Source organism: Ailuropoda melanoleuca, chromosome 1, assembly GCF_002007445.2.
Source record: "Ailuropoda melanoleuca isolate Jingjing chromosome 1, ASM200744v2, whole genome shotgun sequence".
Lineage (NCBI taxonomy): Eukaryota > Metazoa > Chordata > Mammalia > Carnivora > Ursidae > Ailuropoda > Ailuropoda melanoleuca.
Window position 1 is genome coordinate 159,055,825 of NC_048218.1, and position 25,325 is coordinate 159,081,149.

General features: G+C 35.7%; 1 protein-coding gene across 1 annotated transcript in view; it reads left to right on the forward strand.

The window, feature by feature from the left end:
* The window catches only part of ABCB5 (ATP binding cassette subfamily B member 5), a 139,550-nt gene that overhangs the window by 94,346 nt on the left and 19,879 nt on the right, over positions 1 to 25,325 (forward strand). The window contains exons 16-22 of the mRNA XM_034653248.1: positions 1,613 to 1,756; positions 2,881 to 2,985; positions 3,157 to 3,234; positions 9,555 to 9,638; positions 16,511 to 16,714; positions 20,143 to 20,243; positions 21,110 to 21,250. Of these exons, the coding sequence (XP_034509139.1) occupies positions 1,613 to 1,756; positions 2,881 to 2,985; positions 3,157 to 3,234; positions 9,555 to 9,638; positions 16,511 to 16,714; positions 20,143 to 20,243; positions 21,110 to 21,250 (857 nt within the window). The remainder of the gene's footprint in view (positions 1 to 1,612; positions 1,757 to 2,880; positions 2,986 to 3,156; positions 3,235 to 9,554; positions 9,639 to 16,510; positions 16,715 to 20,142; positions 20,244 to 21,109; positions 21,251 to 25,325) is intronic.

A 25,325-nucleotide genomic window follows, 5' to 3' on the forward strand; every position in this document is an offset into this window, starting at 1 on the left:
CCTGAGATCATGGCCTGAGCCAAAATCAAGAGTCACATGCTTAACTGACTGAGCCACCCAGGCACCTGTTTTTTAATTTTTTAAAGCCCTTTTCTATCTCTTTACAAAATATCTATAATTTCATATATTTTTATATCAGATTCTCTTAAAACATGCTATAACCTGAAGCATATTTAGGGAGCACAAAAACTCTCATGATCTTACTGAAATTTTTCAGGTTTTTTTGTCTTATTTTATTATTTTCTATCTTTATAGCATTAAGTAATACCCATTTTTTTAACCTGTTATTGTATATTTTTCCAAAGACAAAAGGGTACATTATTCTGTAGGAGTAAGATAGCCTGCCTACATTTACTGTGTCTGATTTACTGATGTTATGTCCTGGACACACTAAGTCCTAGTTTCATTACAAAATGAGGTAATTTTATAAAGAATCTGACAGAAAATCTGTGCTCAGTGCTTGACAAAGAGTTGGTATGCAACTTTTTAAAACTTTTGTATATTCTTTTGAACAGTCACCTAACTGAGAAGTAAGGCTTTTTGTGATCTTCAGAAAACTTAAGAAGGAAAGATAATATAGTCAAATTATTAAGTAGCCCAATATAACTGTGGTTTACCCATCCTGAAAATAGTCTATGAAGGCTTTAGTATTTTAGAAGTTCTGTTGTTCAAACAACAGAGTTTACATTATAGTTGCCAGACTAATATTAAAGCGAGAACTACAAACTACTTTATAGTCGTTCTGAAGAATTCTCTTATTAGGTTCATAAATGTCATTACTTCAAAAGTGAATGCCAAGAGGAAGTTTTAATATATGAAATTGCCTAGTAGTTTGCTGTCTACTTTCCTATTCAAAGTAATTACTCACAACAAAGTTTTTCACAAGATTTTTTTAGATTTCTGAAATAAATCCACTACACATGCTGGACAAGAGCAAGGAGAAATCATTATCATATTATTTATCCTCTGATCATCATGACCGCTACCTTCCCATTCACAAGTTAAACTAAAAATAATCTGAGAAGATAGGAACTTCATCCCCCTTGGAAAGATGAAGAAACTGAGGCTTGGTGACTTTGAGTAATATGCTCAGATATTGCAGCATTTTTCTTATAAATGGGAACCCCAAAACAAGCTTTAAACTAAGATGTTAGAAAAAATGTTTCTGTAAATAAGTCATGAAACTGGAAAACTTTCAAGCTTGAAATGCTAGTAAAATTTTTACTTTCTGTCTATGCTGAGTTCCTTTTGTCTTATCCTAGGGTATAATATTCCATCTAGTTTAACAGGAATAAAGAAAATATGCCTGTCATTTATTCTGTGAGTACTAGCTGTCAGGTTTTTTGAGTTAATCTGTACTTTTTAAATGACAGTAACAATGAAATACCAAAAGGATAAATTGCACAAACAGTCACTCTGGGGTGAGATTCTTTTACATGTTGAGGACATCAAGTAATGTGGGTGGTGAAATTTTTCTAAGAAATATTCTACTTTTACTCTGCCACCTATTATATTTGATATTTTACATTATAAATCTGTTTAGAATTGGCTAACTTCTCTAGGTTCCATTATGCTCTCAACTGAGGTTTTAACCAAAGTATTTTATTCATAGACAAGTCTTCCTGAAGTTTCTCTGTTTAAAATTTTTAAATTAATCAAGTCTGAATGGCTTTCTGTGGTTCTGGGGACATTGGCTGCTGTTCTAAATGGAATTGTTCATCCAGTATTTTCCGTCATCTTTGCAAAAATCATAACCGTAAGTAAAGCTAATTTGCTAATATTTTTAACAATTTTAAACAAAATATAGCCTGAGAGAACAGACCTGTTGTACTTTGACCCAGCAATGGGGAAATTAGGACTTGCAGTGGGTCACCCATAACGTAGGATCCACGATAGGAAGGTTAACTAATGTTCTCAGGGGATAAGCCAGCCTCTATTGTGAAGTCTTGGCTGGGCCTTGTTGACTGGGCAATCAGCAAAGAAATTACTTTGTTTTCTAATTTTGACTCCAGTGCCGTATCAGCATTCCAAAGCACTGAGGCAATAAAATAGACAAATACAACTACTCTTCTTTCAACTAGTCCGAACAATGGCCATTTTTTATTACCAGCCAGCTCAAGGAGAGGAAATAACAAGAGCTTGGGATTGTGCGAAGGGACTCAGGAGAGTTGATGGATTCAAGAACAAAGTCATGCTAAGTCTTCAGTCTCCCAGATTAGCACAGCTACGTTTTGTCAACATAGATGCCAATGTATGTATAATTACTAATTTTAGGAACAATTTCTAGGCACATGTATAAAGGTCTCACATTGCAGGTAGTACCTTAAATAGAAGAATATTAAGAAACCTAAGTTAGTAGCAATTCTTAAAAATAGAATTCAAACTGGTGGTTTCTTTGAAAATATACTGTGATAATAATAGCAGAAGACTCATTGTCTGATCTCATATTTACATAGCTTAAGTGAGAAATTTGACAGCAAATCATTTTTTATCATATGTAATGAATGTACCGGATAGAATAATGGTGCACTTCTTTTCCCCAAAAATGTATATGTAGTCTTATTCTTATGTTGAAATCCATTCAAAAATTCCTGATAGAGGGGCGCCTGGGTGGCACAGCGGTTAAGCGTCTGCCTTCGGCTCAGGGCGTGATCCCAGCGTTATGGAATCGAGCCCCACATCAGGCTCTTCTGCTATGAGCCTGCTTCTTCCTCTCCCACTCCCTCTGCTTGTGTTCCCTCTCTCTGGCTGTCTCTCTCTCTGTCGAATAAATTTAAAAAAAAAAATTCCTGATAGACATTTCAATTTTTTCTCTTTCTTTTCTATTTTCTTCCAATCACTTGATATTTTTATATCATATTTTTATCTATTCCTTTTCAGGTGTTTGAAGATGATGATAAAACCACATTGAAGCGTGATGTTGAGATGTATTCCATAATATTTGTCATTTTGGGTGTTACTTGCTTTGTCGGTTATTTCATTCAGGTAAGTTTTTAATGAATTAAATAAGCTTGAACATGATCATTTTTTATGTCATCCTCTGATTTAAAAATAATAATATAATAAATAAAATATAAATAAATGTAGTGACTAAATATTACAAAGAAATAGAAAAGAGAATTAAGAATAAATATAGATTTTCTTTTTGTTTTCCAGGGATTATTTTATGGCAGAGCAGGGGAAATTTTAACCATGAGATTAAGACATTTGGCATTTAAAGCCATGTTATATCAGGTCAGTGTTTAGTTGATTTTTTTCTTATTTTATTTAAAGTGTGTTTTTAAATATTCCAACTTGTAGTTTTTCAAGTCAATTTCTTGACATAATCTTTCCTTTGATCCCTTAAAAGCATGCTTTTTGTGTTCTAAGCATCATTTAACATCAGAATTCTTACGGTATATTTTTCTAATGGAAGCAAGTTCAAGATTGTTATGTTTGAAAATACAACTTAATAGAAAACAGAATTTAGAGTCCATTTCTTTTTTCTTGTATCTTTTTTTTAAATGTATAATGTAGTGTTCTAGGATCAGATTGAAAGACCAAATAAATAAAAACTGAGAATTAAGAGCTACAATATCTCACAGAACATATTTTAAAAGGAGGAGTCAATTCCTCTAGTTCTCATCCATGTGCAAGTTTTTTTACCCCATGCTTCTGTAACCAGCCAGTCTCTCTGTCCTCATCAGAAAAGTCCTGAATTCAGGGGCGCCTGGGTGGCACAGCAGTTAAGCGTCTACCTTCCGCTCAGGGCGTGATCCCGGCGTTATGGGATCGAGCCCCACATCAGGCTCCTCCACTATGAGCCTGCTTCTTCCTCCCCCCCCCCCCTGCTTGTGTTCCCTCTCTCGCTGGCTGTCTCTATCTCTGTCAAATAAATAAATAAAATCTTTAAAAAAAAAAAAAAAAAGAAAAGTCCTGAATTCAGGTAGTAGGCTGACAGGTTGGCCTGCCATGCACAGATGATCAATCACTCCTGTGAAATAACTAAAACTGGGTAGATCAAGTAGTAATCTTGAGAGGTGAATCTTGAAGGCAAATGGCAGGAATGTCCCAGATCGGCACTTCTAAAATTCTTTCAGAAGCTAAGGTATATTGGGTTCCCTGAAAGCCAATATTGATTTGAAGCCATTCACCATACTTTCTGTCACCAGAGCTCCCTGTGCAGGAGCAAATAGCTTCCTGCCAAGGTCATTTCTTGTCAGAAATAGAATTACTGGGGCTCCTGGGTGGCACAGCGGTTAAGCGTCTGCCTTCGGCTCAGGGCGTGATCCCAGCGTTATGGGATCGAGCCCCACATCAGGCTCCACTGCTATGAGCCTGCTTCTTCCTCTCCCACTCCCCCTGCTTGTGTTCCCTCTCTCGCTGGCTGTCTCTTATCTCTGTCAAATAAATAAATAAAATCTTTAAAAAAAGAAAGAAAGAAATAGATTTACTGTCACTCCACCTGAGTCAACAAAGCCAGTTTTTACATCTTGTGACATTTAGCAGTAGTGCTCAGAGGGCTGCCGCATAACAAAATTCCTAGGCCTTTTTGCTCTTGGGGAACTACAAGTTACAGAATTCAGTAAAGCAAGTGCAAGGTTTCTCATAGCAACTTGATGTTCTGAAGCAGTTGGTGCCTGACATTCTCTGCTCAAAGGTCTGTTATAGATAATTGGAGACTTTCCTTAATCCAGAAAAACAAAAATATACTTGATGGATCATAAAACCATTTAATGCCTGCACAGCTCACTCAAGTTAAATTTATACTTTAATTTTGTTTTTTATTTATGAACACTTTATGTCCTTTCCTTAAATCTTTGGTGAAATTAGGTATGATTTTAATTAACTAATACTGTATTTCACACTTATTGACAATTTCTGCTCATTTTTGGTTTTCTGCATGAATTTCTGTTTTTCTGCATTCAAGGAAATTTACTTTTTTCAATTTCCAGGAATTTTTGATAGTGTACCCTGAATGTCTGAATGTTTTGAACAAAATATATATAACTTTTCCAAACATTGCTTTGAACTTCATCTCTAGAGGTTCACAGCATGCTTTTGCTGGAGTCTTAAGTCCAGGAGCCAGTTTAACCAGTGGTTACCGTTAATCCAATATCCTGAAGGCTAATACTAGACGTGAATGCTCTGCCTACAGCTAGCCATGTGAATAGCTGGACAGTAACATTCTTGAATAAAGTAGCTTCTGCCCATAAGAATGCCCCAAAACTCTGATCCTCCAAAAAACACACACATTCAAAGATACACACAGAAACTCTCTGCTATTCAGCAGGTGTTATTAAATTCCCCCATAAATTCAACTCATTCCCTTTCAGCTCATTGTTTGTTTTTCCTCTTCATGCTTTAGCATTCTTTTTGCTTCTTTTCTTTGCTTTTTCAAATTGGAGAAAAAGAAGAGTAGGATATTTGGCCTTTTCTTTATAAATACCTTCCCAATTTCAGTTTTGTCTATAATAAGGGACTCCTAATGTGTACTTTTGCCTGACTCTTATTACCTGGTTTTTGTCCTGACTTTTTAAGGCTTAGAAAGCATGCTGAGACTTGCACTGTTTTTTATAACTATTTTGAAACCTTATTTCAGGTAGAGGTATTTATGGAATCAGGTGTGGTCTTTTTGTAGGTATAAAATCTGTATTTTATTTGATTACTTGACATCCTTCCAGTTGAAAAGAATGTTCTAAGTGTTGCTGACTTCAGTGGTTGTAAATCATTGCTCAAAGCTAAATTTACATTTCTTAATGATAAATATTGACCTAAAGATCTGTTGGATTTCTGAACAGATATGTATTTTTGCCTATTTCTCTTTAAATTAGATTGGCTAGGGCTTCTTTGGGGGTCTCTAAATCATGAGCTGATAGAATTAATGGTGATCACTAAGGGATCTCAAAAAGCTACTTCCAAAAGGATTTGAGGTAACAAGTCCTGAAGCAAGAGAAACAGGTAATGAGATTCAACTATAATGCTTCAGTTAAATGGGAGGTAGAGCATGATAGTTGATTAAAAACTCTGGCATCTGGTTGCCTAGGTTCAAATCCTGGCCTCAGCACTTGCCAGCTATGTGGCCTTGGACAAGTTATTTAATCCTTCAGTACCTTGGCTTCCTCATTTATAAAATATGGATAGTCATAGTACCTACCTCATACAGTTATGATAATTAATTGAGAAAATACATACCAAATATGTATACATCATAGTGTTATTGTATTTTTTTTTACTTCTAGTATAATTATTGACAGGGAAAAAAATGGGTTTACTAGTATCAAAAAACCTGATAGTCTTACTTACAATCATTTTACCATCAGGAAAAGTAAAAGCAAGCTAATTTTTACTTAACACCAGCTATGTTCCAGAAACTCTAAGTGTTTTAGCATATATTGCCTATGCTGGAATACAGTCCCTAGAGTACACATTGCTGACTTGTTGGAAAGTAATTTTGGACTTCTTGCTGATTGAACATCACATAATGACTAAGACTTGTCACATGTATATCCTACTCCTAGTGTGTTATATAAGTTACTCTAGAATCAAGAATGTAATATTCCATAATAAATTATCCTTTCAAGATTTTTACTTTATATTGTATCTAAAATTTCTTTGTGCATTCCATGCCATGTTGAAATATACAAATAATTAGAAAATGTAAAGTTTATCTTAATTTTTTTGAGCATATGATAAAAAAACAGGTAATATCTTCCAGGTCAGAAATGCTGTAGTTATTATCATTGCTGATGTGTGTTTACAATATGTTAGGCTCTTGAGTGGGGTTGTGTCTTCAAAATTATGATTGGTAGTGCAAATTGTGATCTCTGTGGGATGCCCTTTGGGTATCTTGGATCCTCAACTCTTTGGAACACCTTCCCAATGCAGGGGCTTACAGAGTAGTGCTGTCATACTGGGGTTGTACCCACCCTTGCTCTTGCCATATTCCTCCATGGGAGCTCTCTTCTCACACAACTGTATGATTAATGCACAGCCCTCTCTCTGTTATGCTTCTGTTTACTTAGTTCGCAGAAACATGTAACCTGGATGTCAGGACCCTGGCTGAGTTGTAAGCCAACAATTCTTTTGCTCTTCACTTACTAAAAATAAGTCATTTTTCAGACAGGCTCCACATGATTTTAATCCACAAGAGATATTAGTGGTTTGAGTGAGTGGGAGGAACCATTCAATAGCTAATAAAAGGAAATCAGAATTCCTCAGGCTAAGAAGTACTAAGAAGTGCTATCTCTATTTGCTGTTGAAAATGAAAGTGGCTATAACATAATGCTTTTATTGCTTATATTTTTGACCTATCTCCTTCAGATCGCATGCTTCTTGGCCACAGGGGTTTTACATTGGCCTTTTTGCCTCTTTAGCCTCTCACAGTGCCCAGTGTTTATAAGATCTAGGGAGTAATATGAAGTGTCAGGGAAAATCTTGCCTATCTATCCTAAAGAGAAGGAGATAGACTTTTTATCATTAATCAGTTTAGACAGAAAGGTTTGGAAATATTTTTTTTAATTTCAAGTTTTTATTTAAATTCTGTTAGTTAACATATTGGTTTCAGGTGTAGAAGTTAGTGATTCATCACTTACAACACCCAGTACTGATCACAAGTGCCCTCCCCAATACTCATCACCCATTTACCCCATCCCCCACCCTCCATCAACCCTGTTTGTTCTCGATAGTTAAGAGTCTCTTATGGTTTGCTTCCCTCTCTTTTTTCCCCTCCCCCTATGTTCGTATGTTTTGTTTCTTAATTTCCACATATGAGTGAAATCGTATGATATTTGTCTTTCTCTGACTTACTTCACTTAGCTTAATACACTTTAGCTCCATCCCCATCATTGTAAATGGCAAGATTTCATTCTTTTGATGGCTGAGTAATATTCCATTGTACCACATCTTCTTTATCCTTTCATCTGTCAATGGACATTTGGGCTCTTTCCATAATTTGCTATTGTTGATAATGCTGCTATAAACATTGGGGTGCATGTGCCCCTCAGAATCAGTATGTTTGTATTCTTTGGATATATACCTAGCAGTGTAATTGCTGGGTCATAGATTAGTTCTATTTTTAACTTTTTGAGAAAGCTCCATAATGTTTTCCACAGTGGCATTCCCACCAACAGTGTAAGAGGGTTCCCCTTTCTCCACATCCTCACCAACATCTGCTGTCTCCTATGTTGTTAATTTTAGCTATTTCAACAGGTGTGAGGTGGTGTCTCATCGTGATTTTGATTAGTATTTCCCTGATGATGAGTGATGTTGAGCCCCTTTTCATGCATCTGTTAGCCATCTGTATGTCTTCTTTGGAAAAAATGTTCATGTCTTCTGCCCATTTCTTGACTGGATTATTTATTTTTGGGGTGTTGAGGTTGATAAATTCTTTATAGATTTTGGATACTAACCCTTTATCAGATATGTCATTTGCAAATATCTTCTCTCATTCCATAGGTTTTCTCTTAGTTTTGTTGATTGCTTCCTTTGCTGTGAAGAAGGTTTTACCTTGATGAAGTCCCAGTCATTCATTTTTGCTTTTGTTTTCCTTGTCTCCAGAGACGTGTCTAGTAAGAAATTGCTATAGTCAGTGTCAAATAGGTTGCTGCCTGTGTTCTTCTCTAAGATTTTGATGGTTTCCTAATCACATTTAGGTCTTTCATCCATTTTGAATTTATTTTTGTGTATGGAGTAAGACAGTGTTCCAATTTCATTCGTCTGCATGTTGCTGTCCAGTTTTTCCAACACCATTTGTTGAAGAGATTTTTTCCATTGGATATTCTTTTCTGCTTTGTTGAAGATTATTAGTTGACCATATGGTTGTGGGTCCATTTCTGGGTTTTCTATTCTGTCCCACTGATCTATGTGTCTGTTTATGTGCCAGTACTATATTGTCTAAATGCCAGTACCATATTGTCTTATAATACAACTTGAAATCTGGAATTATGATGCTTCCAGCTTTGCTGTTATTTTTCAAGTTTGCTTTGGCTATTTGGGGTCTTTTGTGGTTCCATACAAATTTTAGGATTGTTTGTTCCAGGTCTGTGAAAAATGCTGGTGGTATTTTGATAGGGATTGCATTAAATGTGTAGATTGCTTTGGATAATATAGACATTTTAACAATATTTGTTTTGTTTGGAAATATTTCTAAATTGTTTTGTGCATTAACTTTTTAAATAGTCTGCTCTTCATAAATTACTTGTGGAGTAAAATTGCAACTTACTTGGTGGTTCAAATGACCATTTTTGATGTTGATTATTGTACAATATTGTAGCATTGGTAATGGTTCCAAGCTATTGGGCTTATGTTCTTCATTTTGTATCTAAGTATAAATCTTTGTGAAGTAAGAAACAAAGGTCATTTGATCCATAGTATTTATAAGAATTAAATACCTGGGAGCGAGGGGGCAGGTAAATGGCTTCTGACCTAGTACAACAGAATCACAAGTCAGAAAAGAATCTTTTTGGTAACCATATGTTGTTTTATTTTTGGTTTGGTTTGGTTTTTTGTTGTTTGTTTTTTGTTTGTTTTGTTTTGTTTTTGATAACCACCTGTTAATTCTACTTCTTCTCTAGGATATTTCCTGGTTTGATGATAAGGAAAACAGCACAGGAGCCTTGACAACAATATTAGCCATAGATATAGCACAAATCCAAGGAGTATGTATATTGCTTTCTTGGGTGTTGTTTTTGTTTTTTGTGGGTTTTTTTGCTTTTATTCTTAAATGGTGTATGTATGTAGTGTGTATGTATGTACACACACTTACCTGTGCATGTTTGTAAGCTGTACTAAGATGACTCACATCCTTAAAGAGACCAGGTAAGTCTCAGGGCTAACTGGGAGCTCTCAATGAAAGATATAAGGAAGACTTTCAGTTCTGGATATTTTTAACAAAAAAAAAAAAAAAGGAGAGAGAAATTTTATTGAATCACTACACTGTACACCTGAAACTAATGTAACTTTGTATGTCAACTATGTAGGAATATAAAAAATAATAAAAAATGGGAAAAAAGATTTAGCACATTTATTGGATGACCAGAGGACTAAAGAAGATACCAAGAATGAGTTAAAGAGCTCAGAATTGAATAGTAAGAAAAGAAAATGTAGCCAAATGAAAACATACACACAATTTAGAAGTTTTAATAAAAGAATAAAGTGTAGTTTTTCCTTCTAAGGATAGATTTGTCTTACCAGAGAATAGAACAAGTTGGTTACATTTGTGAATATTCATAAGCATCTATAATGGTTTGCAAAACAATTTTATGATGTAGAAAAAGCTCAAGAGGAAAAGTGGCATCATCTTCATTTCTTCCTGAAACTCCTTTTCATTATTTGGAAGGTAAGGTTCTAAATTTATTAGACAGAATTTAAATTTTAAAATAGGGCTGAGGAGGGGCACCTGGGTGGCTCAGATGGTCAAAGCATCTGCCTTCGGCTCAGGTCATGATCCCGGAGTCCTGGGATGGAGCCCTGTATCGGGCTCCCTGCTCAGTGGGGAGCCTGCTTCTCCCTCTCCCTCTGCCATTTCCTCTGCTTGTGCTCTCTGGTTCTCTCTCTCTCTCTGTCAAATAAATAAAAAAGCTCTTTAAAAATTAATTAATTAATTAAAAACTTAAAAACTTAAAAAATAAAATAGGGCTGAGGAGATCAATTTTACTGGCATAGTGGGGGAAATGATGGATAAAATTTCACTTAATAGTCAAGTAATGAGCATAGCATTAATCTTCCATAGCACAATAGAATTATCTGAATGACAATTTCCGTGTTTAGGAATGACAAGGTTCACTCCCTTAGGGAGAAATATCCCTATAATTCCAGTTGAATCTCCATTCCACAAAATTTGCTACTTTTTTTATTATGTTCAGTTAGCCAGCATATAATACATCGTAAGTATTTGATGTAGTGCTACTTTTTTCTTTACCATGCTGATATTTTTCTCTTTCTACCTATCATTCAAATTTTTTAAAATTCCAGTAAAATAGGCATTCCTACTAGCAGTTATGTTAGACTTGTAGGACATCTCTTTTAGCAAGTATTTACTTCAGACAAAAAAAAACAAATTAGAACTAAAAGGCCAACCTTACTCTCTTTGCATTCATTAGTTGTTTTTAACAAATAGTGTTGTACCTCATTGAGAAAAATTAATGAAATATTTGTCAGCCAGATAACTTACAAGCATCTGGCTAATACCATTTGATCACTGGAAAGTTTCTTGTTGCAATTTGTAAATATTGGTCTCATAATAATTTCTGTGCAAGTCAGATCATTTTCATTGAATGAAAAGTAATAGCTAAATATTAAATGGTTGAAATACTGATGGGAGATTTAAAAGCTGTTGAATTTAAAAAGCAGGACAAGCAAAGATTTCCAAAAGTGAGACTATGTCTACTGGCATGTAATTCACATCAACCCTTGCTTTGCAATATAAAGGCAGATTCATATCTAACTTGAATGAATACTCTTTCTACTGTAGGAAGAACTATTTACCAATTCTATTTGTCTGCTATTTATTTTCTCACAAAAACACACTAGAGATGAATTAGGAAATAATAATTCGGGGTCATATTTCCTCTTTTCAACTTAAGACATATTCCATCTCAGTTTCTTCATCATGCAATTTCAGTTAAATTTTATTTTATCAAATGTATTAGGGTAAAGGTTCATAAAATAACTCCTTAATAATAGTAAATATTACTTTGAAACCTTTACTAATGGCCAAAAAATATATACACCCTTAGCCATTTTTAGAAACTCTGGTACTTTGAGAGTCATGAGAAAACATGTTAGTGAAATAAAGTCATAGAACAACATGATTCCTGAAATACTTGATTGAATACAACTAATTTAACTGATATTATTTCAGCCCAAGTAATAGCTTACTGCCATACATGTGTCAACAGACTGTTTTCCATGTAATATATAGTGTTATTAAGGGTACAAAGCAATTTTAGATTCCTTGGAAAACTAGGTTCCACAAAACTATAAGGTATTATTTCTGTATATTTTAGCAACCCCTTTTCATCACCCAAAAGTGTTACCTCATTTTTGTCCACAAGAAAGTGTGTTATTCATACTATAATGTACACTTGATATACCACTGACAGATACAATGTTAGTTCCAAGAATTCTTCTCATCAGAACTATAATTATATTGTCCCAAGAAATCATAAAAATTCATTTAATTCCAAGAGCCAGATAAATTGATTGGATGCTAGCCAGACCTAGGATATCATTACCTGGACAATGGTGACCTCATTTCCTGATTTAACTTTTTGACATGGGAAGTGTATAAAACGGTTTGATATTACTTGTGATTCAAACAATGTTAGTCATTATCAAAATGACTCTACCAGAGTAAAAGGGTGGCATGTAATTGCTGTTTTGCCTTACCATTTTTGGTTGAATTCATTAAGAAACGTTAACAAGTCTATAGCAAAAGTTAATATCCAGAGCCATAGTGGCTAAAGGTGATTCCTTTTGAAAAGGAAAATTTTAGTCTCAGCCCTGAACTCAGAATATTGCAGTGAAACTATCACTACTAAATCCTAAAATATTGTGTCGTAAGACAAGTCAAGATATTCAGCTTCCAATTTTGACAAAAATAGAAATAAAGATGGTTAAGTCTATAAGACCAAATGAACTTCATCATTGACCATACCGGTCCAATAATGTGTGATAAATTATTTTTCACAAAATACTTGCTGATAAGTAATACAAGGAATAAACCGAGGCTCTAAACATCTTACATTTTCACGAACTTTGTAGATTTGTCCAAGTAAGCCTTTTTTTCTACTCCACAAATATTTTTATCACCATTAATTGTAATATGTCTTAGCAGATTCCACTTCAGGTTATAATGACTTCCTTTTCATTTAACTTCTTAGAATTATTATCACCTATAGTTGATCCACACAGACCATTTATAGCAGCAAATATTTTAGCCACTGCAAATTCAGCAGTGGCTCCTCCAAAACCAACAACTGAGCAGTATCAGTAACATATGTCAATCCCTCAAGAGCCGTGGAAAACTATTCAAAAAAATATACCTGGTTTTTGACTGGCTATTGGTGTTGCTGCAGTGTTGTCAACTATTTGAGGAACTATTCTCACCTCAGGGCTAATCCTCTGAACACATTTCTTCCACAGCTGCAATTAAACATGATTTAATTAACTCACTATTCATAAATGATTTTCTTTGCTTAGCCAATGAATGAGCCACTCAGAAACTTAGTTTGGTTTCAGCTTCATCTTCACTTTTTAGTTTAATGAAGAATTCTACTAAAATGAGATATTCCATTTTAAATTTTCTGAGTTTTCTAAATGTTGCTTTCCTGTGAATTAAGAATATTGTGATGAGTGCCTAGTCTGGAAATTTTGACCTATTTTGTATATACTATATAGTGTCATAATAAACACAACACGGTGGTATCTCATCAGAAAAAGTAATCCACAGTCCACTATGCCTTAATAGCAGGACATTCAAGGTCTACTCTTCTCTTCGTTTCTTATTTTTAGATGATGGATATACAATGGTAATTTTTTAAACTGAGATAAAATGTCATAGTACAGCAGTTCATGTGGCACTAAACATGCTCTCAAATTACAATGGCATCACAGATTTGTAGCACACCAAGCAGCAGTACAAAGGACAGTGGCACATATGGTTACTCTAACAACTACTCAGCTCTATCATTATAATTCTAAGACAGCCACTCACAATAAAGAAAGGGCGTGACCGTGTTTTACTAAAGTAAAACCTTATGGACCCTGAAATTTGCATTTGTAAAATTTTAATGTGGGTCTTTTTTATATGTTCCTTATCTCTTAACTTTTTGAATATGCTTTCCAGTGATAACTTTTATTGTCATTATTTTTCAATTGATTGATTTTTAAGCCATCATGGGTCCTGTTTTGCTTTTTTATATATCTATTAAATTTTGACTAGATGTCACACATTGCGAATACAACATTTTTGGGTGGGTGCTGGATATTTTTGTATTTCTATGAACATTCTTGCTTTATTCTGGGATTCAGTTAAGTTACCTGGGAACAGTTCAGTCATTTGGGTCTTAATTTTAAGGTTTGTTAGGCAGGACTAGAGCCTACTACTGAGGAAAGAACTGTATCTACTCTACCCAATATCCTGAGGGCATGAGGTTTTCCAGTCTGGCTGGTGTGAGGGAGCACTGTTCCCAGTTCTCACACAAGCACTCTCAGCTGAATTCAAGGAGGACCCTCTGCAGATACCCAATTTCTCTTTCTGTGTGCCTCTCTCTTCTCTGGTGTTCTGTGCTATAAACTCTAGCTTCCTTAGCTGGCCCAGATTCTCAGTTTTGTCTACTTAATTTAAGAAGTCTGTTGGGCTCTGTTGTAGTTTGCTCACCCTACACTCCAGCCTGGAAGTTCTTTCAAGAGCCAAACTGGAAATAGCAGATTACCAAATGAGTCTTGAAGCTGAAGCCAGATAAATATTTTAGTAATAAGGCAGAGCCTTGGGAGACACGAGACTTTTTATTATTGTTATTTTTTTAAATTTTACTTATTTATTTGAGAGAAAGAGTGTGTGAGAGAGATCATGAGGGAGAAGCAGACTCCCCGCTGAGCAGGGAGCCCAATATGCAGGACTCAATCCCAGGACCCCGGGATCATGACCTGCACCAAAAGCAGGTGCTTAACTGACTGAGCCACCCAGGCTCCCTATTGTTGTTATTTTAATGATGATACTAACTTGAGGGTACTTTAGTGAAATCTGATATAACCTTCTAGAGAAGCAATTTGATAATATCTATCAAACATGTAAGAGTATATACCCTTTAACATATAACTCTAGTCTAGATATTTAACATTAGGAAATAAAAGATGAGCATAAAGATTTTGCACAAAGATGCTCATTACATCTTTATTTTTAATAATGAAAAGTTGGAAGCAATCTAAATATTTTTTGAAGACTATTTAATCACCAGGAAAAAGCTTGCAGTATAATGTAAAGGGATAAAAGCAGGATGCAAAGCTACATACACACAGCAATCCTAATCTGAATGTGTATGTGTATTTGTCTGGAAGGATGTAAATTTTAACATTATAAAAACCTTTTCCAATGGTCATATCTTCATGATCATAACAAAATAAATATTTTAAAATGTGAATTGATATTGTTATTGATTATAGCTGTTTTTCTAGGTAAATGGAGTCTCATTTTTTTATCTGAGCACTAAAGGAATTTAACATTTCAGTTTATTACTTATCATGTGTCTCACTGAAAGTTGATTCAGAAAATATATAGTTCTCATAAAATAGTTATAAAGATATTTCTACTTATTTGGGAATTTTTCAGAATTTCTTTTAAGTTACCTTATACCATAATGTTTCCAGCTCCTTTTTGATATATCTTGATAATGCTGCTTTAAACCTTTGCTCAGTGAAACCAAATAAAATGCAGAAAATGAAATACAAGATATGATATCCAAAGTATACACCTTAATGAATAGTATCAATCGTTCAATTCAGCTCTACTAGGTATAGTTACTAAGAGTATAGAAGGAAGGGGAATGTTGAGTTTTGGAGCCCTCTTATGGTGAGTTGCACATCCATGTGTGGTGGCAACCTGGTGTGGAAAAGCCAAGCCAGAGCAGAGGGAGAAGGGTATCCATACAGGGGAGAAGCAGGGGCCGTCATATCAGAGAGTTTGATCACATAAATCAATTAAAGAAAATGGGAGCCAATTTTCTCACTGTTGCAGAAGGGGATAACAAATATAAGAAGGAAGAAAGTTGAAAATAACTTCGTGGTGTTGGATTGGAATTGGAAGTATCAATGTGAATTCATGATTCGTATAAATAAAGAAGTATAGATTTCAGTTTGTGCCTGCATCTACACACACACACACACACACACACACACTTCCCCAGTTCTGTCCACTGATATGCCATTAATAATGAGCACAACTAACACCATATATTGACTTCTAAATAATATTATCCACCAAAAGTAACCAGGACTCCTTGGAGAAATGATAGATTCCAGGAGTAGAGCCTGGAGAATCTTTTTGTGTCAGAAAGTAAGGACATATTCAGAGAATGATAGGGACATGTCAAAGCACAACATCCAATATAGATAGACAAAGCAGGGCTCCTGGGTGACTCAGTCCCTTAAGCGTCTGCCTTCGACTAAGTTCATGATCCCAGAGACCTGGGATCCAGCCCCATATCACATCAGGCTCCCTGCTCACCAGGGAGCTTGCTTCTCCCTCTGGCCGCTCCCCGTGCTTGTGCTCTCTCTGTCTCTCTGTCAAAAAAATAAATAATCTTTTAAAAAATAAATAAATAAAATAGACAAAGCATAATGACTCCTTAGTAGAGGACAGTTTTTTAAGTATGGGTATTATTTAATTTCTAAGTACAAGTTCAAAGTAAAAATGTAAGTATAAACCCTAAAAAAAGAAAGCCTGCCTCATTTTGTAAGAAACTATAATAGGAATTCTTATAAATTTAAAATTAATTGACTTTTTTCCCTAAAATCTGTCTTACTATAGGCAACAGGTTCAAGGATTGGTGTCTTAACACAAAATGCAACTAACATGGGACTGTCAATTATCATTTCCTTCATATATGGGTGGGAGATGACACTCTTGATTCTGAGTATTGCTCCAGTACTTGCTCTGACAGGAATGATTAAAGCCACAGCTATGACTGGATTTGCCAACAAGGATAAGCAAGAACTTAAGCATGCTGGGAAGGTAAAATAAAGACATGTTACCATCATAACATTTTAAGAGGAAAACAATGAGAGTTCCCAGTTTTACAGTATGCTATCTTAATTTCTTAGTATCTGTAAAGTGGTGTAAATGTATTGAAATGTGTACAGACTAGTTTAGGATGGGGTGTAGATATGCTATAGTAATAGGATTTGTGATTTAGAGTGTAGGCTCTAGAGTCAAATTGGCTGAATTAGATTTCAGATTCTATTACTAACAAATGTGTGATATGAGCAAGTTGTCAACCTTTCTGGACTTCAATTTCTTCCTCTGTAAAGTGGGAATAATAATAATACATCACTTGCAGATTTTTCTAAGTATTACACAAAACACTCAGCATTATTATATGCAAGACACTTAGAATAGTGTCTGGAAGACAGTATGTACTCAGTAATGCCAGCCATATTATCATATCAGGAGGGAAATTGCTAACATCATGATTCCACATTCTCTGATTGTTGAATAATTAAATTTTCTTCAATGATTTTATTTTATTTCTCAAAATGTACAGGAAATAAAACAGTTAGTGATATAAGGCAATTTGCTGTTACTGATAGTGCCTAAAATAAGGTTTTAGAAACAAGGACCATCTTTATATTGATCAAAATGAACAACTTTAATTACTGGAAAAATGCTTCTCAGGAACAATCATATTTATAATAAAAAAAAGTCATTGTATTGGAGGTTTAGAGGACATTAGTATTGTAGTTTCATAACATCTAAGAATTGAAAGAAATGTCATTTGATCCAGCCACTTACCCAAAGAGAGAATCACTTGAACAACATCCCTGTAAAGTGTTCATCTTTTACCCATCCTTTCCCTCCAGTGGCAAGCAGTGCATTATTTTCTCATGTTGCCTATCCTTGAATAGCCTTTGGATGGTAGGCAATTTTTGGTTTTGGTGTTTATTTGTTTGTTTGTTTGTTTGTTTGCCCGTTTGTTGGTTGCCTTCTATCCTACCTTTCTTGGCTTTCATCTCAATAGAGATCCAAAGCCTATTTCTCATAGCAGTCTTTAGGAAACTGCATCATGTTAACTGCCAAGTCTTCTCTTAGTCATCCATCCACAGGTCTTTAAGCTATTCCTCTCATGATATAGTTTCAAAGACTTTTATCACTTGGGTGAACACCCTCTGAATCTGAAAATGATTTTAATACCAGTTATGGTCCATATCACAGTGACTATCACAGTTGGTACATTATAAATACCATGAATATTCATGAATTGGGATGCCAAGCACATGACTCATTGAAATCTGGTTTGTGTGACCCTTGGACCTTTCCACCTTCCTTGGACTAGATAAGGACCCTTGGAATGTCTGCTTGGGCAGTACAGACTAAATTATTTAGCATATATTTGCCTCAGAGACTGTGAAAAGTTGTTTGGCCCTCCCTGTGGTGCAAATTATCACAACCTCCAAATTAATGGGGCCCTAACTAATTATATTTTACTCATCTTAATTTTTATGTCATGAGCTTTAATTGTATATGTTTCCTTCAATTTTTCCTTTTTGGATTATTTTAATAACCCCAGACTATACAATCAGTAACTCTAATCAAACAATCTGTGTCTTTCTCAAAGTAGGTTTTAATCTATTTACCAAACACCAAAACTTAGAATAGGGATCAATAAAACATATTGGTCCTTCTTCAGTTGCATGTGTGGATTTGGACAAATCATCAAATGTTTTACTTCTCAGACTTAAAATAGTTGTATCAGTTTTTTGTTTTTTTACAGAAGACTATTTTCTAGGATTCTATAATGATATTAGTCCTTTCTCCATTGTGAAAAATGATCACAAAGATTTTTTTGCTCATTTTTTCCCTCAAGGTTTCAGCATTTTTACCCATTTTTCTTGCATACTACAGTGTATGTTACAAATGGAGGTTACTTTGAGCTTACTCTGAAATTAATGAGAATTTAGAACAACTCAAAGTCAAAATTGAGTGCAAAATCTAGCTGTCCTGCCCACCATCTAGAAATCTGGTTCTGTCCTGTAACCCAAGTTATTCCTTAAATAACACTGGGTGATGACCATCTAGGTCTTCCTCTGTCCCACAGTCTACTCTGCCATTGTGGAAATAGAATGAAAAAGCAGGAAGTTTCTCTTTCAAGTCAACGTGTGTTCTCATGTCCAACAAGTTATTCTAAGCCAAAAGACTCCTCCATTTCAGTTCTCATGTGATTATTCCTTCTTTTCAAAAATTATAGAAATATGGAAAAGCATTCGGGCACCTGGGTGGCTCAGTCAACTATTAAGTGGCCAACTCTTGATTTCAGCTCGGGTCATGACCTTAGGGTCCCAGGATTGAGTTCCAAGTCAGGCTCTGCACTCAGAAGGGAGTCTGCTTGAGGATTCTTTCTCTCCCTCTCCCCTTGCCCCTCCCCCTGCTCATGCATGCTCTCTCTCTCTCTATCAAAGAAAGAAAGAAAGAGGGGCTCCTGGGTGGCACAGTGGTTAAGCGTCTGCCTTCAGCTCAGGGCGTGATCCCGGCGTTCTGGGATCAAGCCCCACATCAGGCTCCTCTGCTATGAGGCTGCTTCTTCCTTTCCCACTCCCCCTCTTTGTGTTCCCTCTCTCGCTGGCTGTCTTTATCTCTGTCGAATAAATAAATAAAATAAAAAGAAGAAAGAAAGAAAAAGAAAGGGCATTAATTAAATTAAATATCTTTTTATTTTTTTATTTTTTTAAGATTTTATTTATTTATTTGACAGAGAGAGACAGCCAGCGAGAGAGGGAACACAAGCAGGGGGGTTGGGAGAGGAAGAAGCAGGCTTCCAGCAGAGGAGCCTGATGTGGGGCTCGATCCCAGAACACCGGGATCACGCCCTGAGCCGAAGGCAGATGCTTAACGACTGCGCCACCCAGGCGCCCCTAAATTAAATATCTTTTTAAATTCACAGACATCAAAATGGGAAATAGCTGTAACTTATATAGCATTTAATAGCCGTATCCATATTACTTTACTGCAATGTTCGTGAGGTTTTTCTGGTTGCTATTTGTATTTTTGTGCTAGAATCAATAACTACTTATTTGATTCTGTCTGCTGTGTTCTTGAATTATCTCATAATCTCTTTGCATAATTACATGTGGACATAATGCTAATGTTTGATCTCTCTGCTTATGGAACCAATTTAAATAGAAATTCAATGAAGACTCCAAGGGGACTGAATTTAGATTAGTGGCCTAAATCTTTTCCAAATAAATTTTCTTGAGCTTATTATCCTAAAATATTATTTTCCTGTCTTGTTTTTGGGAAAGAAAAAGAGAAACTAAGAAAATTTGTCAGGAAAACTGATTGACTTAATGCTATACTTAATATGCCCCCAGTATAAATGACTGGAATTCACAACCAGAGTTTAACCATTACTAATTTTATTTCTTTATTTTATTGTCCTATTTTATAAGATAGCAACCGAAGCTGTGGAAAACATTCGGACTATAGTGTCATTAACAAGAGAAAAAGCCTTTGAACAAGCATATGAGGAGAGACTTCAGACGCAGCACAGGTGATTGTAGATTCATACTGACTTCATTAACTATAGTTGTCCCTGTAAAGACAGTCTTCCTGGACAACAGCAGTGGTTTGCCTGCCAATTCATTTGCTCTGGAATCTTTCCTAATAATGGTATATCATAATTTCTCATTTGACTTCACGAAGAGAAGACTAGAAAAAGCAATTGAGAACAACCACAGGTAGACTATTTTAGTTCTCCCATGTTGCTATGAACTACTACTAACTATGCACATTTTTATTATTTTCCTGAAACAAAGTTGAGGAAATAACATATTCAAGAAAGAAAATAAGATTGCTCAGCCCTTTATATTGAATTTCTAAAATAGTTCACATTTTAAAATGAATGTATATATGACAAATGTAGTCACTCCTTTTAATTTTAAGCTAGCCCTCCTTATCACATTTACTTAGTGGTACTATTTGTATTACTTTATCAGAGAGATAGCTTTGTACTCTTTTACACTCATGCTTGTGGTTGATACCACCCTTTAATTTCCACTACTTACTGTGCTAGTGAAAGGTTATGATAGAAAATATTTCTAAATACTTCAAAACCAAATCTCCTCAACTCTTTCATTAGCTGTTCATTCACAGACCTTATCCATTCATTTGAAAGTAGACAGAGGCAACTTTGCAAATGAACTATAGAGTATAGAACTATAGAGAGAATCATTATATTGTCTGTTTTCTCTATAATAATTCTCACTTTTAAAAACTCACTTTCTCTTTTATTCTTAGAAAAATGTATATTCCTTAAATGATAACATGTCTAGTCTTCTGTATTCATTACTCTACATTTATTAAAATGAACTTGCTACACCTTATGCCCCATTACTTAGTAAATTTTGTGCATTTCAGAAATACCTTGAAGAAAGCACAGATCTTTGGAAGCTGTTATGCATTCAGCCATGCTTTTATATATTTTGCCTATGCAGTGGGGTTTCGATTTGGAGCCTATTTAATTCAAGCTGGACGAGTGACCCCAGAGGGCATGTTCGTGTAAGTTGTGAAAATATTTAAATCCTGTAAATGAGTGATGTACTTAAACTAACCAGAAGGATGCCTACTTTATACTTAATTGATCATTTAAATCACATATGTGGGAAATACATGCTGAAAAAGTTTTTAAATATTACTTTGTTATTTAATATCTCTAAGTGCAGTCTTCCTGGTAAACTGATACTGGTATAGTATCAGTAGTCTGAGTTAAACTCCAGATGAATTTCTCCCTACTTCAGTTTACTAGAATGTGGGAATGTAGGGGTAAAATATGCCTTGTTGTCATCCATTCCTTCAAGAATTTTTAATACTTCATGGAACCCCCAAGGGGGAGATGGCATTATCAAATAAGACTGTACATTTGTGAGGTTGAGTTCCTTGCTAAGCAAATTGCTCCAGAAGAAACACATATAAATGAGTGCTTCCATTTAGAAAAGTAACATTTGGAATTGATCATGGCATCCCAATGAAGCTGCCTCTCCTTAAGGCATTTGTTTGACCGTGGTAGAGAGTTGCTTTACTTTCTAGGAATACCTAACTTCAACTTCTGAAATTAGAAAAATTAATTTTGAGTGTTAATTCCAAACTTCCTAAGACTCCCTAGGATGACAGAACTTTGCTAAATATTTAGAGCTAGAGAAATCTATACAATATTTGACACCAGGAGTAATGTTATGTTTTTTACAAGCCCACCGAAGCATACACATCAAAGCAAGGATCAGCCTCTTCAGAATACTGATTTGGGAGATTACACCTGTTCTACACATGCTGTCATTTGGCAAAATATGTTGGGAACTCCCCTTTTGGGTTTTCCTCCCAAGACTCATGCACATTCTTTTGAATTCCTCAGTGATGGCACATAGCTGTACTTTGAGGATATATTCAATTTGAGGAAATGACAAAAAGTCATTTGAAGCCCGGGCACCTGGATGGCTCAGTCAGTTGAGTATCTGCCTTCAGCTCAGGTCATGATCCTGGGATCCTGGGAAATAGCCCCATTTTGGGGGGAGTCTGCTTCTCCTTCTCCCTCTGCCCCTCTCCCCCACTCGTGCTGACTCTCTTTCTCTGAGATAAATACATAAAATCTTTTTTTAAAAGAAGTCATTTGAAGCCAAATAATTTCAGAATAACTTGCAATAATTTTTGGTTTCTATTTATGTGATTATTTATTTATTTATTTATTTATTTATTTATCAAGTACTAACTGGGTTCCCAGGAAGTTTTTTTGCTAGGCACTCAGAAGAAAATAGTCCACAGTTCACCAATCCAGTATTCCTGAATCTTACATGACTATAAGTCTCCTTAGCAGTTTCCTGGAAGCAGATTTCCTTGTAAAATGGAATATCTGTATTTGAAATTTCAACAGAAATTGTAGCCTCCTTGTTCTGTGTTTTCCTACACTTTATTTTTTTATTATAATAATTTTTTTATTATATTATGTTAGAATGGCAAAAACTGACAAGGAAAGAAACAACAATTGTTGGAGAGGATGTGGAGAAAGGGGATCGCTCCTACATTGTTGGTGGGAATGCAAGTTGGTACAGCCACTCTGGAAAACAGTGTGGAGGTCCCTTAAAAAGTTAAAAATTGAGCTACCCTATGATCCAGCATTACACTACTGGGTATTTACCCCAAAGATACAGATATAGTGAAGAGAAGGGCCATATGCACCCCAATGTTCATAGCAGCATTGTCCTTCTGTGTTTTCCTACACTTTATTTTTTTATTATAATAATTTTTTTATTATATTATGTTAGAATGGCAAAAACTGACAAGGAAAGAAACAACAATTGTTGGAGAGGATGTGGAGAAAGGGGATCGTGCAACATGGACGGCACTGGAGGAGATAATGCTAAGTGAAATAAGTCAAGCAGAGAAAGACAATTATCATATGGTTTTCCTATACTTTAAAACAGTGTGCAGTATTCCCTGTATGAATACATAAACCATAGTACAACATTTAGTATTGGGCTTCATTCTGATTACACAGACTAATTTACTTAGATTAATAAGAAGCCAAATGTAGAATCACTTACAGTAATTTATTCAGCACACCAGCCTGCACTAAATTAGCAAGTTTTTCCCTTGGTTCTAATGTAATACAGGCAATCACAAGCTTAAAAGTTGGTTGTATTCCAAAAGTTTGTTTGCAAGCCAAATGTTTGACTCAGAACATATTTTCCTCATTTTGCTCTGAACTTTTTGGCAGCCATCTTTAAATCCCTAGGGGCTCATTTCTTCAGGGTTATGGTCTTTAGTATTAGTTGAAGGCTAGCCAATTAAATATATTCATACTAATGTAGGACCTCTAATGATTTTATCAGTTCTCAAAGAAGAATTTTCATATTTAAAAACCATTGTAGGGGCACCTGGGTGGCTCAGTCAGTTAAGCATCTGACTTGGTTTCGGCTCAGGTCCTGATCTCACGGCTCATGAGATGGACCCCACGTCGCGTGGGGCTCTGAACTCAGTGGGAGTCTGCTTGGATATTCTCTCCCTCTGCCCCTTACTCCACTGGGGCATGTTCTCTCTCCTCTCGCTCTCAAATAAATAAATAAATAAATATTTAAAAAGAAATAAATAAAAATAAATACATTAAAAAACTTGTTATAAACCAAATTAATTTCTAATGAGTTTACCTGAAGGTAGTATAACAAAGCAGTCAAGAGAGAACCACCTTGGGGCTCCTGAGTGGCTCAGTTGGTTAAGCATCCAACTCTTGATTTCAGCTCAGATCATGATCTCAGGGTCTTGAGGTCAAGCCCTGCATTGGGCTCCAGGCTAAGCATGGAGCCTGCTTAAGATTCTCTCTCCCTCTGCCTCTCCCCACACTCTCCCTCCCTCTCAAAAAAAAAAAAAAAAAAAAAGAGAGAGAGAGAGAGAGAGAGAGAAAAAGAGAGAGAACCACCTCATCTTTCCATCACCAAACTCACCAGGCTACCACATGGTCTATCATGCCTGTGATCTCTGTGGAAGAAGTAACTGTCTCTATTTATGATGAGTTTCAGCAATTTCCAGCAGCCATCTCTTCTCATTAGTTTTCCTGTCAGTACTATTTTTTTGCTTTATAATCATCTGTCTAATAAAGAAATCTCTTCCATGACCCTAAGTCCCCTTCTTCCTATTTCCAGTGGCTCTCTGCTCTCCTTTGCAGCAAAACAAATTCCAGAGTTGCCTATTTTTGTTCTCTAGCCCATCTCATCTCCACAGTCTCTCCTAAATTCATTCCAGGCAAGCCTTGGTTCCCACCATGCCATTTGTTATCAGAGTCACCACTGTCCTCCATCTCACCCACCCAGACAGTCATCCACTGTCCATTCTCCCATCTACCTAATTTGACCACTTAGCAGCATTTGATACTCTCCTTCCTGAAACATTTTCTCTAGGCTTTTCTTCCTTGTCATTGACTCTTCCTCTTCTGTTTCCTTGACTGGCTCCTATTTTTCCTCAAAATCATGCTAATTACAATCATGCCTGCAATTGACATCATTCTGTTTCATACAATAATCACTGTAAGAGCAAACCCGGATTGAGTCCTTAATATTAGGGATTTGTCATGTATTATCTGCTTAACCTTCTCAACTACTATGTGCAATATGATTCCCAGTTTACAGATGAGGAAAATTAAGACTCAAAACTCAGGGTGTCTAGCTGGCTTGGTCAGAAGAGCATGCAACTCTTGATCTTAGGATCATGAGTTCAAGTCCCATGCTGGGCATAGAGATTACTTATATAAAAACTTAAAAACAAAAATAAAAAAGATTCAAGTTACCTAACTTGCCTACAGTCGCAATTCAAGATGCCAGAGATGCTGTTAGCAGCCTTTTTTAAAATCATTATTGTCATTATGACTATTATTATTACTAATTCTTTTTTTTTAAGATTTTATTTATTTATTTGACAGAGAGAGACAGCCAGCGAGAGAGGGAACACAAGCAGGGGGAGTGGGAGAGGAAGAAGCAGGCTCCCAACAGAGGAGCCTGATGTGGGCCTCGATCCGGGAACGCCAGGATCACGCCCTGAGCTGAAGGCAGACACTTAACGACTGAACCACCCAGGCACCCCTATTATCACT